This window comes from Nuphar pumila, chromosome 10 (genome assembly GCF_984573655.1).
Source record: "Nuphar pumila chromosome 10, dmNupPumi1.hap1.1, whole genome shotgun sequence".
NCBI classification, from domain to species: Eukaryota; Viridiplantae; Streptophyta; class Magnoliopsida; order Nymphaeales; family Nymphaeaceae; genus Nuphar; species Nuphar pumila.
In genome coordinates, this window is record NC_143258.1 from 102231234 (window position 1) to 102246107 (window position 14874).

The 14874-nt window shown below is 37.4% G+C and overlaps 1 protein-coding gene across 1 annotated transcript; it reads right to left on the reverse strand.

Moving 5' to 3' along the window:
* Window positions 1–2899: 2899 nt before the first annotated feature.
* LOC149827660 (DNA-directed RNA polymerase II subunit RPB7) lies at window positions 2900–13642 on the reverse strand. Its single transcript, XM_090018200.1, has 6 exons — window positions 13367–13642; window positions 13119–13284; window positions 11470–11520; window positions 7770–7835; window positions 7255–7323; window positions 2900–3107 (listed from the first exon to the last, which is right to left on the reverse strand). Exons 1-6 carry the CDS (start codon window positions 13480–13482, stop codon window positions 3042–3044), a joined length of 534 nt encoding a protein of 177 aa, XP_089874326.1. The 5' UTR covers window positions 13483–13642; the 3' UTR covers window positions 2900–3041.
* Window positions 13643–14874: the final 1232 nt, after the last annotated feature.

The following is a 14874-nucleotide window of genomic DNA, read 5'->3' on the forward strand; positions in this document are numbered from 1 at the left end:
CTGTTTGATTGGCAATTTGCAAAAACCTTCTGCCGTCTATGACGTTTGTGCAAAATGGTCATTGCAATGAATGTAATTTGTTTAAACGTTTGGTGAAAATGACTGTTCTACTTCCTGAACTAAATGAATGTAATTTGTTTGGGAGCCTTGCAATGGACTGGAAACACGGTTTCAGTGTTGCCAAAATATCGTTTGGACAATGTGATGTTGAGAGATGGAGTTGTCAAAAACATCATCTCATGAAAGGTGTTGAAATGTGGTGTTGGATCTGGCAGCACCAGTCCCAATGCATTGTTTCAGCAACGCCACTTCTCCCAAACAGCAAAGAGTATGTGTGCATGGCGAAATCCACAACACAACCTCCGATTCAAGGCTCCCAAACATAGCCTTATCGATGATTTGTTTTAAAAAAAGTCCTTTAACGAGGGCAAAATGTTCAATTTAGAAGCATTTAACGACTGTCATTAGAAGGTGGGGACGACTCTTAACTCAAGGATGACCTTGCAAGGGTTAAGCAAAAATGAAGAGAACGATTTGCAAAATTGTGTAAGGCAGTGACCATTTTGTAAATCCACCATAAGGCAGGGACTAATTTGCTAAAAAAAAACTTTTGAAACATACTGCCATACATATGTCTCCTGCCATGGGTAAGGTAAGCTGATCTCCTATATCTTCTAGTTCTTTTGATTGATTTTATATAACGCATAGTGCATCAATGGTACTGCTAGCTGGACCAAAATGCTGGCCAACTTGAGGAACTATAGCCGAATGGCGGCCATGGTTGCCCTAGACATTTGTGTGGATAACATGGTAATTACACAATCAGGATCAAATGGGATGGATAATTGATCAATCTTGGATAAACAAATCATCAGGTGGTAATGGCAAAATCAGGATTAAATGGATGGATAATTGATCAACCTTGGGTAAACAATGCATCAGATTGACATTCTAACAGATGAATCGTGATTAATCATTGTTTAAATAAAAAGTCATGCTTAATAAGGATTCATCAGCAGGTTAAACTCCATTAATCATTATGAAAGTATTCTAATGGCACCCAGAGTCTGACCCATATGATGCTGCATTGATGGGTTTATCATGGATGAAAACCATATTTAGATCTTGCTACTCCTTCCTGCTTTGGAAATATATAGCTGGATGGCTAGGTTGCTGAAGTAGGACCCAAAGCGAGATCATAAGAACTAGGGCAGGACAACAGGCGGTTCCGGCTGGAACAACCCGGATAATGGATGAGCTTGACCGGGCCATTGATGGGCTGGACCTGATCAAGCCTGACCCATTGACCAACAGGGCAGGGCCTAGGCCTGGTTCGGGTTGGGCTGGGGACTAATACAAAACCCACCGCCCTCCCGTTTGGCTCATGAGCCTAATTCGGATTGGGCTGGCCTGGATTACAAATCTTATATTCATCATAATCCTCAATTCATTTTCTCGAATGCATAGTTTTTTTAATAAAAAATTGAAAATATATAGAAACATAAATGGCATTCAAGATGGGTATGTACAGAAGCCCAACCCGACATTTTGCCAGGTCGGGTTTAAGCCCGGTTTGGGTCAAGCCTTCTTTCAAAAACTAGGCCCAGGCCCGACCCATCCAGGCCAAGCCGTGGGCCACATGATCCATTGTCCAACCCTAATAAGAACTATTGCTATGATACCTGAAGATCTACACAAAACAATCAGCAACCCTTAAAGGATTCCCTAAAGTAGCTATACGAAAACAAAAACCTTAATTTCCAATGAGTTTTTTTTTATAATTGTCCCTGCCTTATAAGGCAAACCCAATACCATCATTTATCCCATTTTGATTTGTACTTGTGTTTCTACTGCATATTGTTATTGTTTTAGGTCCTTGAGAAATTGCAGAAATCTAGCTAGAGATGAGCAATCTATGACTAGACTAATCCTTTCAGTGCTGCAGGTGGAAATAACAAAACCAAATCTTCTGTTAAACTGAATGCCCAAGATCAAATCCCGCTGGCTCAATGAGGGCTGCCGTTGTTTTATCACAGTTGGGGTATGTAAGGCTGGGTGGTCGGTGAGGGCAACCCAAAGTTTTACCTCGCAGGGGGCAGGCCCATTAAGTGACCCGGTTCTCGGTGAGGGTTTTCCTTCATTATAAAAAAACAAATATCAACTGCAGAATCAACAGAAAGTGGCAGGTGATCAATCTTTCCAATAGGGCACGTAAGGCTTGGTGGTCGTGTCCTCAACCCAGAGTTTTACCTTACAGGAAAGCGGGCTCGGGCTCATAAGTGACCCGGTTCTCAGTGAGGGTTTTCCTTCATCATAAAAAAACAACTGCAGAATCAACAGAAAGTGGCAGGTGATCGATCCTCCCAATACCTGTCTAGGTTGTCTCCCTATCATCTTAATTTGCCTTCATATTTCAAATTTCTTTTTGGTCAATTTGTGGAGGATTTTTTAATGACAGAAAAATTTCAGGCATAAAACAAACGAATTGGTGATGCAGGTTTTCTGTAGTATGCTTTCCTTTCATTTTGATCAGTTTGTGGAGGGTGTTCTGACCTTCAAATGAATTGGTGACGTAGATTTCTGTAGAATTATATATGTTTTCCTTTCTGTTTCAGCAGTTTGTGGAGGGTTTTCACTTTTCAGCTCCTTGTTTGTTTTTTATTTATCAAACCATCACTGCATGCAGTTTTACTGGAATGAAATTAGCATAAAGTATAGGCAGTAATTAGAAGAACCTTATTCATCACATACAACCAGATTCAAATCTAAACTTGATGGTTGTAGGCATATGCTTACACAAAGACAAGCACTGCATAAGATTCGAAGAGAGACACCATTTATTGCTTATTTATAATAATGCAGTGATTAACTTAATTGGGGAACCGCGGAACCATTTTACTGCAAACTCATCATCCAACTTTCATATAAGCGAGCAACACTAAGCAAATTTACATTCTAAACACCAGTACAAGCATGTTTTAAATGCAGATCACACCCCAGTGGCAGTTCACCGGCATCAACAGCTATTCTACAGCTTACATCTATGCTGTTGCGCCTGGATCATTAATGACGCCCAAAAAGTCATCCTTAATAGTACCAATACAGAACTGCAATTACATGACCAGGTATCAGATCAAGAGTTCAAATAAGAAAAAACAAACTAATGGTAACATAAATCATACAAAACAATAGTATCAAATAAAAGCAAGCATGCTAACAGATACACATGGTTGCTGTTGATGATCACAAATGGTTACATGAGTCTCTTCTTCTCAATACCAATGCAGCTATCTAGCAACAAAAGTGATGGATGCATGGATATGGACACGAGAAAACATGATTGGTACAATACGGGAGATCAGTAAGACTAGGACGCAGGCAGACAGCCATATGTGATGTACATATTCTTATATGCATTAGGAAATCTTAATCAAAAGCAATAAAGCATGAATATTTTCTTTTAAGTGGAAATTATTGATCAATAATGCTAAGCCAATATGATTATACACCATCAAATAATAAATCCATTAAATAAAAAATCTAAGTTAAAAATTAAAACATGTCCTGACAAATTTTAAAAGGAAAAAAGCACATTAAAATAAAGGATCAAGATCATAAAAAGAGAAAATTTGTAAGGACATGGTGTTGTCTATAATCAAGAAGGATTTGACATTGCTCACGAGTATTGTGTTGTCTGGTCATGTGAGTGGTGTCATGTCATGTCAACTGGGACACATGCAAAGTGAAGTATCCGCAGACAGTGTTGTTATACATGAAAATGATGGAAAAAGATCTTTTCCTAGCGAATCCTATTGTTGTGTTTCCTCCATATGGTTAACTAATCATCATCATCAAGCCTTATCCCAACTACATGGGGTTGGTTTTGTGAGTCCTATTTTCTTTTTTTCATTCCTGTCTATCTAGAGCTACAATTTCAGACACTTTATAATTGTTTATGTCGCATCTGACTGCCTTCTTCCAAGACCTCAGTTGTCTCAATCTTTGCCTAGTTCCTTCTACTTGTATCATGTCACCTTTTTCACAAGAGACATAATAGGCCTTGGTGCAACATGTCCAAACCATCTTAAATGACATTCACTTTATTTTATCTTTTATTTATTGGTTTGACTCCTAGGCACATTCTGATGTATCTCCTCCATATAGTTAACTAACAAGTAAAAAGCTACGTCTCCAAATTCTGTCATTATGTGCAAAAAAATTATGAAAAGCCTGCATATATGGTCTGCACATATTTGCAAATTAGTAACATGCCAACTCTAACATGTGCAAAGGTCAATGAGGAAAATATGGTTGGTCTGCCATGCATGCAGTGGAAAAGGGAACCAACGAAAAGGATTTTGGAAGCAAGAAGAACACTACAACTTAACAAGTGGAAAGAGAAGAATTGCAGCACCCTTTTATCAACCTCACTTCACAGTTGCGCAATTACTTTTCTTTGGAGATTACCAAAAGGAATTATATGACAAGTTATGACTTTCAGCTAAAACCACTATAGGGATATATCATAATCCATCCTAGAATAGGCATCATCAGGCCCTCCTTGAAGCTAATTCTTCGCAAGGATACTTAGTTTTGAGGAATACCTTAGTTTGTGGAAAACCTTATATCAGATGGTAAGAAAGCATATGGATGAGTTACAGAGTTCAAGTTAGCACATTAGTTCAGCAACCGTGTTTCTCCAAATCATTCAGAACTTTTAATAACTAAATTACAAACAATAGGCTTAGGCGAGAATTTTTTACAGAATTCTCGTGTGACCATGTTCATGAATGCTTGAAACGGAAAGAATTATGTCAGTTCCTTTAATTCTTAAAAGCTGGACAAATATGAGCTTTTCAAGGTGTCTAGGGTTACCACCTATACAAGTGGCAAACTGATATTTTGGATACTGCAAGGCCCAGAGTACCTCACAATTATAACGCCCATATTTAGAACCCTCATTAATGAGAATACACTTTTACCACCAATTTCCCTTTTACTTAAATGCACCCTACATGTAATTCAAAAATAAACTGATAAAGTTTCCACATAAATGCCTGAAAGGGAAGATATAATGATACACAGTTCCCACTAAAAACAAAATCTTCCACAACATTATCCAGATTGTTCCCTCTTAAGCAAAAGAACCAGATCATCCAGTTTTCCCTACATACTCGTGTTCAAACAAGTAGAAACCCCTAAGGCTTTCAATTAGCTTCCAACCATATGCATGTATGATGCCAAAATGCCAACCCCTTGGCAGTTGGGAGGCACACCTACATTTATAGAAGATATACAAAGTGACCCTAATCACTGAGCTACCTATCTGTGGTCTGGAAAAAAAGACGGCCAAGATAACATGCAAATACAGAACAGAAGTTGAATTGTGTAGAATGAAGGTTCTCTAGTTGCAGAAGGCAATGCTATTGGTGGAAAAGAGAATACTATCACCTGTGTAATAACAACGCAAAAGGCTTCTTAACACTTTGCATAGGTTCTCACATGGCTCACCAAAAAACGGAAAAAGAACTCTCTCTCTCTCTCTCTCTCTCTCTCTCTCTCTCTCTCTCTCTCTCTCTCTCTCTCTCTCTCTCGTGTTTTGTTACTAAAGCCTGGCCGTGCAGGGCGAGGTGTCTTTTTGGTTGACTTAACATAAACACCTGGCTCTGCAGGGCCAAGTGTCGGTTTGGTTCTCTGGCTGAATGAAACGAAACCTGGGTTTGGACCTAGATCTCATTCAATGATTTGGGTTTGGGTTTGGGTTCAGGTCTTATTCGATTAAATCAGATCTAATTCCAAATCCTAAACTGACATGAAACGAGACCTGGGTTCAGGTCTCATTCAATGATCTGGGTTTGGGTTCAGGTCTGACTCGATTAAATCAGATTTGAATCTGGGTCCAGATCTGATTTCAAGTAATTCAGATCTAGATCTGAGTTCAGATCTGATTTCAAGTCCTAAACTGTTAAAAAATTTATATATATATACCCTCCAGCACCCCGACACCCAAGTTTTTTTAAAGTGCCACATCGCTGCACCCGCACCTGCACCTATGTGACATGGCTTTTATGACATTTTTTCTTTTCACTAGCTTCATCACTAAAATTACAATCTATATATTTTGTTTTTGTTGTATTAATTCTTTATTTATTTTTCTTCAATGTCCTCATCTAAAATTCCAGTTTTGTTTGTACATTTTCTTTGTCTTGGCTAACAAGCACTATTTCTCTGCAAACAACATTTCTTGACAACTAGAATATTGGTGTGCACAAGGGTGTATGAACTGAGATATGAAAGGCAAAAAGTTTAAATTTTCAATATTTCTACTTCCAACCAGACAGCAGCATTGAAGCATGCATCCTGACTTAGCTATCACCATGCTGGCCGTTTAGTGTTTACAAAAGTAGATACCACAAATAATAGATGTAAAAGCCGATTGGGAACTTCCCACAGACCAAAGAGTAACTGTAACTTATTTAGCTTTTAAGTAATCATATTCTGCAGTCTCAATTGAAAAACTAGCTAGTAGACATTAGACTTGCACACATTGCAAAAATTAATGGATAATTAAGAAATCAAGAGCTATATATCATACTTTCAAGAGACATGATGAACAAAAGGTAGTGCCCCAATTGCAAAAACATGACTGACTAAGGGTGCAAACAGATTGCATTTGTAATTCAATTCAAATATGATATATTATTTTCAGATATGGATCTTTAAGATAATATCTCAATGTTCTTTTAGATCAGACTTGGATATGCTTAATTAGATTAATTTTGTGCTCGCATGGGATTTACATCAGTATTTTATGTTGGATCTATGTTCTGATTTGAACAAAATCCAATCATGTTTTTACTGGATTCAATATAACCATATATATTTCAGATCCTGATTCAACCCTACCTCATCATATATCATTCACATCCAACTCTGATAAAAATCTATAGCATGCAACTCAAAATCAGAGTGGGTCTTGCATGATCTAGCCCATATCCGACCCGTTTGCACCCCTAGCACAGACTTTGATAAGCAGAACAGAAACTAAGATGTTGATATTGCATACAGAAAGGGCATGGCTTTCATCATTTTACCATTTAAATCAGTTATCTGGCAGCAAGATTTCTTCCAAACAATACACGTGACAACACTGTAAGAACTAACTTAACATTACCTAAAAGTTCTTCCTAAGTAAAAGGAAATTTTGGTACCATTACCATATTGATTATGGAACAGGAAAACTAAATAACATACTATTTCAGTGGCATCAACACGTGTCCCAATAATCTTCAGCCGCACTTCACTATCTTTTTGGATCTTGACCTGCAGAGACAAGAAATTCAGTTCCAAAACTATTTCCATACAGTTGTAAGCACGTCAAGAATATCTGTCATACATTTTTATGGTTAAAGGATTGCCACTTCAATCACAAAGACCGAAAGCCAAGATTGTCTTTTTTGTTTTTTTAAAAAATGTTCAAAGCAGAGATTTAAAAAACAAAATGCATATTTTGTCACCAGGGAGAAAAGTAGAAGGCAATGTTGATATGCGATCATAATTTATATTTGCTCAGCATTTCTAAACACTAGAATTCTAAAGGAAAAAATATTTCTGTCATTGTTGTTAGCTGGCATGAATTAAAAGTGTCACATACACGACCAATGCTTGTAATTATTTTATCAGCTAGGCAAAACCTTGTAACCTCCAGTGTGAAGGATAACTACTTCTAAAGTGCATAGAACTTTAAGCATGCAAAGAACTAGACATACCGAACCATCTGAAGTCATATAATTTGGCATATCACCAGATTGAAACTCCATGTCGTCAGGTATCAGCTATCACAACCAAAGAGAGATCAACAAGCATGAGTAAATATACAATGCAGACAGTAAATCAAACATAAGAGGATAGGTGAAATTATCAAATAGAGGAACATGTTTAAATATCCCTTCAATGCAAGGAGATGAGTAAAGATTCATGAACAAAGAAGGCAAAAAGGAAATGCTTCATGAAAAAAGTCCCTCAGCTTGAACTATTTTCGAAATAATCGAATCAGCAACTTAGTAATTGAGATCCTCTCTAAAGTTCTTTTATCTATGTTGTCTTCCTATCTCATAAGGCTACTCCATTTTGGACCCCGTATTGTGTCCTCTTATCTACTAGTCATATAGAGAACTTCATAAAAAAATAGTTGTATCCCCCATGTCAGCAGCTGTATTCATGTGACTCAGTGTTTAAAAACTCAGTGTTTAAAAACTCGCCGAGTCAACTCAGTGACTCAGCTCAACTCGGCCATTCACCGGGTCAAAATATTGAATGACTTGGAACTTAACAAAACTCAGCCAAGTCATGGTTTGACTCAGCTGAGTCAGAGAATAATTCAGCCAAGTAATACATAGACAATGTATATAAATATAAACATAAATATAATATATATATATATATATATATATTGTGTAATACATAATAAGTAACAATTAATTATACAGCAATTTTTTAATCTGACTTTTTTTATCAATTTTTGTTTTATGGAAAAAAGTCAGATGTAAGGACATCTGACTTTTTCCTCATAAAATCTTTATCCTACTTTTCTTCCAATTATTTTTCCAGGTTACAAAAGGGGCCTTTTAGATTGTAATCAACCAAGGCCAATATGACAACGTGACACGACAGATCGGCTGCCGTACCTGCGTCAACACGCGTCGACATGAGTAGGCTGCCGTACTTGGGTCGACACCAGTACTGGTACCGGCACAGTGCAGGTATGCCACACTATGTTGGATCAGATCAGTTCGGGTCTAATACAAACCCAAACTTCATAAAAGAAAAAGATAAAAATCATAATCGCCCCTCCCGAAACCCTCGACTCTCTCTCTCAACCTAGTCTCGCTCCAGGGACCCAAAGGGGTTGGGGGAGGGGAAAATGAGAGAGAGGGGGGGGGGGGGGGGGGGGAGGGGTAACCAGAGGGGTTTGGGCAGGGAAAACGAGAGAGAGAGAGAGATCGGGGGTTCTTCTTCAACCTCCTCTTCTTCTTATTCTTCTTCTTTGAATCTGTCCGAGAGAGAGAGAGGGAGGCGGTGGGAGACTCTCCTTTCTACCGTAACCCCCACCCACCCTTCCTTTATTATTTTTTAAAATTTTCAAACACCCCCGCATTTATTAACTTTTTACCTACACCTCCGTCCTTTATTCAAAATTTCATACCACTAACTCCTTTTTTACTAAAATATCTCCCTCTTTTACCAAAACTACATTAGACCTACAAACTATTATTTGGATCTTGCCTTGGAATATATATATATATATATATATATATATATATATATATATATATATTCATGTCTCGTACCCATATTTTTTGAAATTGTTGTGTCATACCCATACCTGCACTCATACCTGTACCCAGGTGACATAGGGCCGCCAAACATTCAAGCATTGTTGAACTTTTATCCTCCACTAAATTAATAGAGAGATAGGTCAAGGAAAATACATACAACATCAGATTAGAAGTAATCAACACTTTAAAACAAATGGACTCTAAATTGCAATTTTTACAAGCAACATTTGGTTTTGAAGGAATATGGGAAACTAAAAATCAACATTTTGACAGCAAAGGAAGTCATCTACAATAAAAATGAGTAACAAATGGCTACAATTTTTACATTACAGCTATAACTAGTATTGTTAAAAATGTGTCTCAAGGGGCAAAAGGTGCACCTCACCTCGAGGTACGACCCTTTGTGCCTTGAGGCACACTTAAATAGCGCATGGAGGCCATGACGCACGCCTCATGCGCTATGAGGTGTACGCCTCAGAGCGAGGCGTGCGCCTCATTTGATTTAGGTCAAATGGGGGTCAAAGCACCCATTTGACCCAAATTTGGGGCGAGCCCAACCCCATCTCTTCTTTCCCTCTCGTCTCTCCCTCCTCTCTTGCTGCTCCATCCTCCCTCTCTCTCGTCTCTCATGTAAGTAGCAGAAAAAAAGAGAAGTGAAAAAAAAGAGAAGCAGAAGAAGGTACTTCTTTCCCACTCTCGTTGCTCACTTTCTCGTCTCTTCTTTCTCCCCCTCTTCATTTTTCTCCTCTCCTTCCTCTGCCTTTTCTTCCCGCACAGTTTCTTCCTCCGCCTCTTCTTCCTTGTTCTTCTTCTTCTTCTCCTCTGTTCTTCTTCTTCTTCTCGCCTCTTCTTCCCCCACTATTTCTTCCTCCCTCCCATTTTTTCTTCCTCCGCTTCTTTTCCCATGTTCTTCCTCCATTCTTCTTCTTCTTCCTCTTTTTATTCTTTTGATGTTTTATTAGTTGAATGTTTTTTTCTGTGAAAGCATGTGTAGTTAATTTTGTTGATTATTTTTTCTGTAAAAGCCAAAAATCTTGTTAATTTTGTTGATATATGCATAGTTGTTAATTTCTGAATTTTATTTGTTTCTATGAAGTTTTCTATAAAAACCCGAAAGCATGTTTAATATTATTTATTATGTAATATTATATATATATATATGTGTGTTATTGTGCTTCTGTGATTTTTTCTGTGAAAGGTTGAATTCATACTTTATACTGATATGTTATGAGTAATTGTATATATAGTTATATATATGTAATTACGTATATTCTGCAATATACTCTGAATTTTTATTAGTTGAATTTTTATAGATATCTTTAAAGGATTTTTTTAAGTTTTTTTGTTTAATAAAATTTGAGGCTTACGCTTTACGCCTCGCTTTAGTTTTTGGTGGAGCGCTACGCTACGCCTCAAGGCCCTCAACTCTTTTCACAACATTGGCTATAACATTTCCAGAAAGACAGAAACATTACAGAGTAAACATGTTGCAACCTTGTTTATACATCAGCAAATTTTTCAACATTTAAGAACCAAGGATAGTTTCAAATCCAATTTCCAATATCTTGTGCAATATAAGCTCTCACAGATAGATATATCTACTTATTACGGAGTTCTTCTTGGTCACTATCTTTTCATGAACAAAATCTTGATGGATATCCATTTTGTTTTACAATGATAAACTGAACTCACAACATTTGATACTATCACCTCCATACTGACATCTAGACTTGTTATGGCCAAAAACAATCAGAGGGTACACGCCTCACACATACACGGATGCACACACCAACATGCATTGTGCAATGTGATTTTCAGGAGATGCATTTCTTACCTTGTGTCATTACATATGATTAGGATTGTCATGATGCATTTTTATCCATACAAAAAAAATGCATTCTTTTATGATGTGTTTGATTTCCTAGTGTTACGTGCAGCTTCATTAATGAAAGTAGTGAAGTTTTAATGGAGTTTATGAACAGAAGTAGATGAAGAGGAGCCTCTATATACCCAAAGAAGTTTGAGATGATATGGAAATAGAGGAATTGGTGAAGATATGGAGAAAGTTCTTTAAAAGACAACAAAATAGTTAGCTGGTTTCCCAAACGATGCTGAAGAAAGAAGTGCTTACATGATTAGAAACAAAGATTTGGACAGGCCCAGCTTCTGCAAAGAAACCCATCTGCAAGAATTCAAAATTATAACTGGCCAATTAGCATCATCCTTAAATTGATGTCATATAATAGCATAGTGAAACAGCTGAATACGTTACAAGAAGCCGATTAGCAATCTGGAAGAAGGAAAATGCAAACAGATGTCAGATAAGATAAAGATCAATATCTGTAGCTCACCTGTAAAATAGGACTGAGATTACTAGATTCAATTGCAATAATATGTAGAGAATGGAGTGTCAGAATGCAAAATTAAAGAGTTCTAAGGAATCAAACGCACAAAAGGTATTAAAAAAAGGAGAACAAAAACTTGAAGTAAAACAGAACATCATGTTTCTTATGGCACAAAGAAAAACAAGTAGAACTCAATATGCATCCAACTCACGGAGAACAAAAACATAAAATTTCATTTCATTCCAAGAAATTTCAAACATTCAGATGTCCAGGTTGTGCAAGATAGTTCTACCAAGTATTGGTGATAAAATCATTCAGTGTCGAGAAAAATCAGTGACCAAAAAACATTCTACATCTTACGAATACAATATGACACCTCACAAAGCCTTGTTGGAGCCAGAAATTTAAGGATTCAAGTTCCGCAATTCTATGCTGCTCACTATAGATACAGTTGCATCATTGACCCCAAATATGAATACGTACCAATTTGTACTAGTCAAACTGAAAATTTCTAGTATCAGCAGGCAACAGAAGATAAGCCATAAAATGTGTTACTGGGTTATTTTTATTCAACAAAGATGCCTTTACACACATCAGAACATTTGGTCTTTCTATTCTCTTGCCTAAGTTTTTATACATCCAAAATACTGGTGCTTTCTGTACTTCAGCTAATTAGCATCATCTGCTTAATATGTCCATTGGAGCATCACATTTAAGCTTACAATATATGATGTCCTTCACTATAAGCCTTATCAAAAGCTACCACTTCTCACTAAGCTAAAATAGGTATTCTTCATCTTCGACTGTATTCTCTGAAGACAATTATATTGAAATTAACATCATCAAGGGTGAAAATAAGTACATGAAGGTATTATGACTTATCTATTCATCAAAAACAACACCGAAGATTGCTAAGAAAATGAGTTTTATGCAGCATTTTGGTCTTCACAAGCTTCTTTTGGTGACAAAGCAGCTAATACTCAGGCACCAAATCACATGGAAAGAAGATAGCTCACAAACCAAACCACCCATTAGGCATCATTAGTTCATCCATCCCCACAAAATGAATAACAGCCATAGTTAGCACCAAAATACCTATGTTGCAAAGACAGGTAGAAGGATTTTTGGTTCGTAACCGTAACTCCCGAAATTTGCAGGGGTGAGGTTCAGCTCAAGAACTGGATCCCAAACACCAACGAAGTAATTCAATTCCTAAACAGTCTAACAAACGATCTCAACATCAAAATTAAAACTCCCCAGATTAATTATTCTACAGGCATAGATAGACAAACAGAAAAATCAGGAACCAATGCATTCCATGCAAATTCAACAAACAATACTCATTCATCCACTACCAACTATTATGTGTTGCGAATTACCGAATCTTTCCGATGATAAAACATTCAAATTTATACATTTAGATAACAAAGGTCACCTTATTGACCATCGTAACGACAGCTTCCAGAATCTCCCCCTTGAACGGCCGGAAGACGACGCACTGATACCTGACAGGAAACGTGACGAAGCCCGTTCCGTCGCGGATTAGACCCTTCCCAATGTTATCCACATTCGTTATCGCCACCACAAAGCCGTGCCGGCCACTGAAATCCGATTCCACCAAATCAAACACAAAACAAGAAAGGAATTATGAAAACCCCCGAATATGAAAGAGAGCGCAAATACCTGCAAGTGCCCTCGACGTCCTTCATGAGCTTGGAGACGAGCTTCTCCCGCAGGTGGGGGCCGAAGTGGCGAGGGTGGAGCTGCATGTTCCGCTCGAGAACAATGTGGAAGAACATTCTGAAGCCAAAAAGAAAAAACCCTAAGACCACGAATCTCCCCTCGTTCCCTCTTCTTCTTCTTCTTCTTCTTCTTCTTCTTGGCGAAGAAAGGGAATGAGCAAACGCAGAGGAGAAGAAGAGGGGTTCGATCAAAGGACGCTGCAGGTCAGATCTCAGTAGGACTTTGACAAATATAAAGCTTGAGATCCTACTCCGATTATAAAAGGGATTGCATTGTTAATGCCGGTCGCTTTGTTATTGTTGTGCTAGTTTATTGAAAAAAATAATCTCGTGATAAATCGACATTAGAGCATAAAGATTTGAAGATCATATTTTGATTGTATGGTATATTATACAGGACAGTGATGGTTTATATTGGTTATGCAAATTTTGGTAATTGAAGTGCGATTCGTCCACGATAAAAGCAAAGCAAGATGTTCTTGTCAATCATAAGCAAAAGTGTAAGATTATTGTTCAGTTTGTTAAGGAAATATATATAAGCCAAAAATTTCTATCAATTGTGTGTTGATGTTATAGGTAGAGCATAATGTTTGTCTTGTACATACATAGGATGTACAAGAGATTTGACTAAATGAATTTACACATTTGGGTATAAGAGACTCAATCAAAATTTTAAATACTCTTCCAAGATTGTGGGTTAGCAGAGTGTCCATGTTGAAAAGAAAGCTCGTTGTTTTGGTCCCTTGAGTTGGCAGATTTTCAATAGATTGCGTGCATAAAAAAAGTTGTTCATGACTCATTGGTTCCTACGAAAACGTTTTGCTTACTCTAAAAGAAAGTACAACGTACTGACTTTAAGAATATAGTGCAACATTGGGGCAAAATAATATTTTGAGAATAAGTGTTTAGTAAGACACTTTGAAGAATCACATTGGAGTGATACATAAGAAGGTGTCCTCCATTTGACTAGTTTGGATCATTGAAAAATTGCAAGTTGGTGCTTAAAGAAGTTGATATTCTTGAGGTACGCATTGGTGGTCGTCTTTCTTTGTGAGGACCACGAAGGGCTTGGAATTGCTCTTGCTGAGGTTGGAAGGCACCCTAGCCATGAGCATCAAGACGATAAGTTTGTTATGCGGGGTAGGATGACTTGTTTATATTTGAGACTGCATTGGGTTATCGCGAGCATAAAATGCTCGATGTTGATAAAGCAGAAGACCGATGTCTAAGTTATCGAAGATGTGTTAAATGTATGAGACTTAGCGTGTTAAAGGTTACAATGATGGTGGATGTAAATCAGAATAAGTTGAGTAGGCTGAAGAAAAAGAATAAACCAAAGATAAATACAAGGAGAAACTAGCATATCAGTAAATACTGTGTTCTTATCTGCACTAGCATTGTCGAGGACGACAATGGTTTTGGGTGGGGAAGAATATCTTGGGCCGATCT

Bases quoted from the DNA above. Each gene is read 5' to 3' on its own strand.
- LOC149827660 (XM_090018200.1), bottom strand. From the start codon at position 13,482: ATGTTCTTCCACATTGTTCTCGAGCGGAACATGCAGCTCCACCCTCGC. The intron at 13,285-13,366 runs GTATTTGCGCTC...ATCGGATTTCAG, and splicing joins GACGTCGAGGGCACTTGCAG to TGGCCGGCACGGCTTTGTGG. The intron at 7,836-11,469 runs GTAAGCACTTCT...TGGTTGTGATAG, and splicing joins AAATCTTTGTTTCTAATCAT to CTGATACCTGACGACATGGA.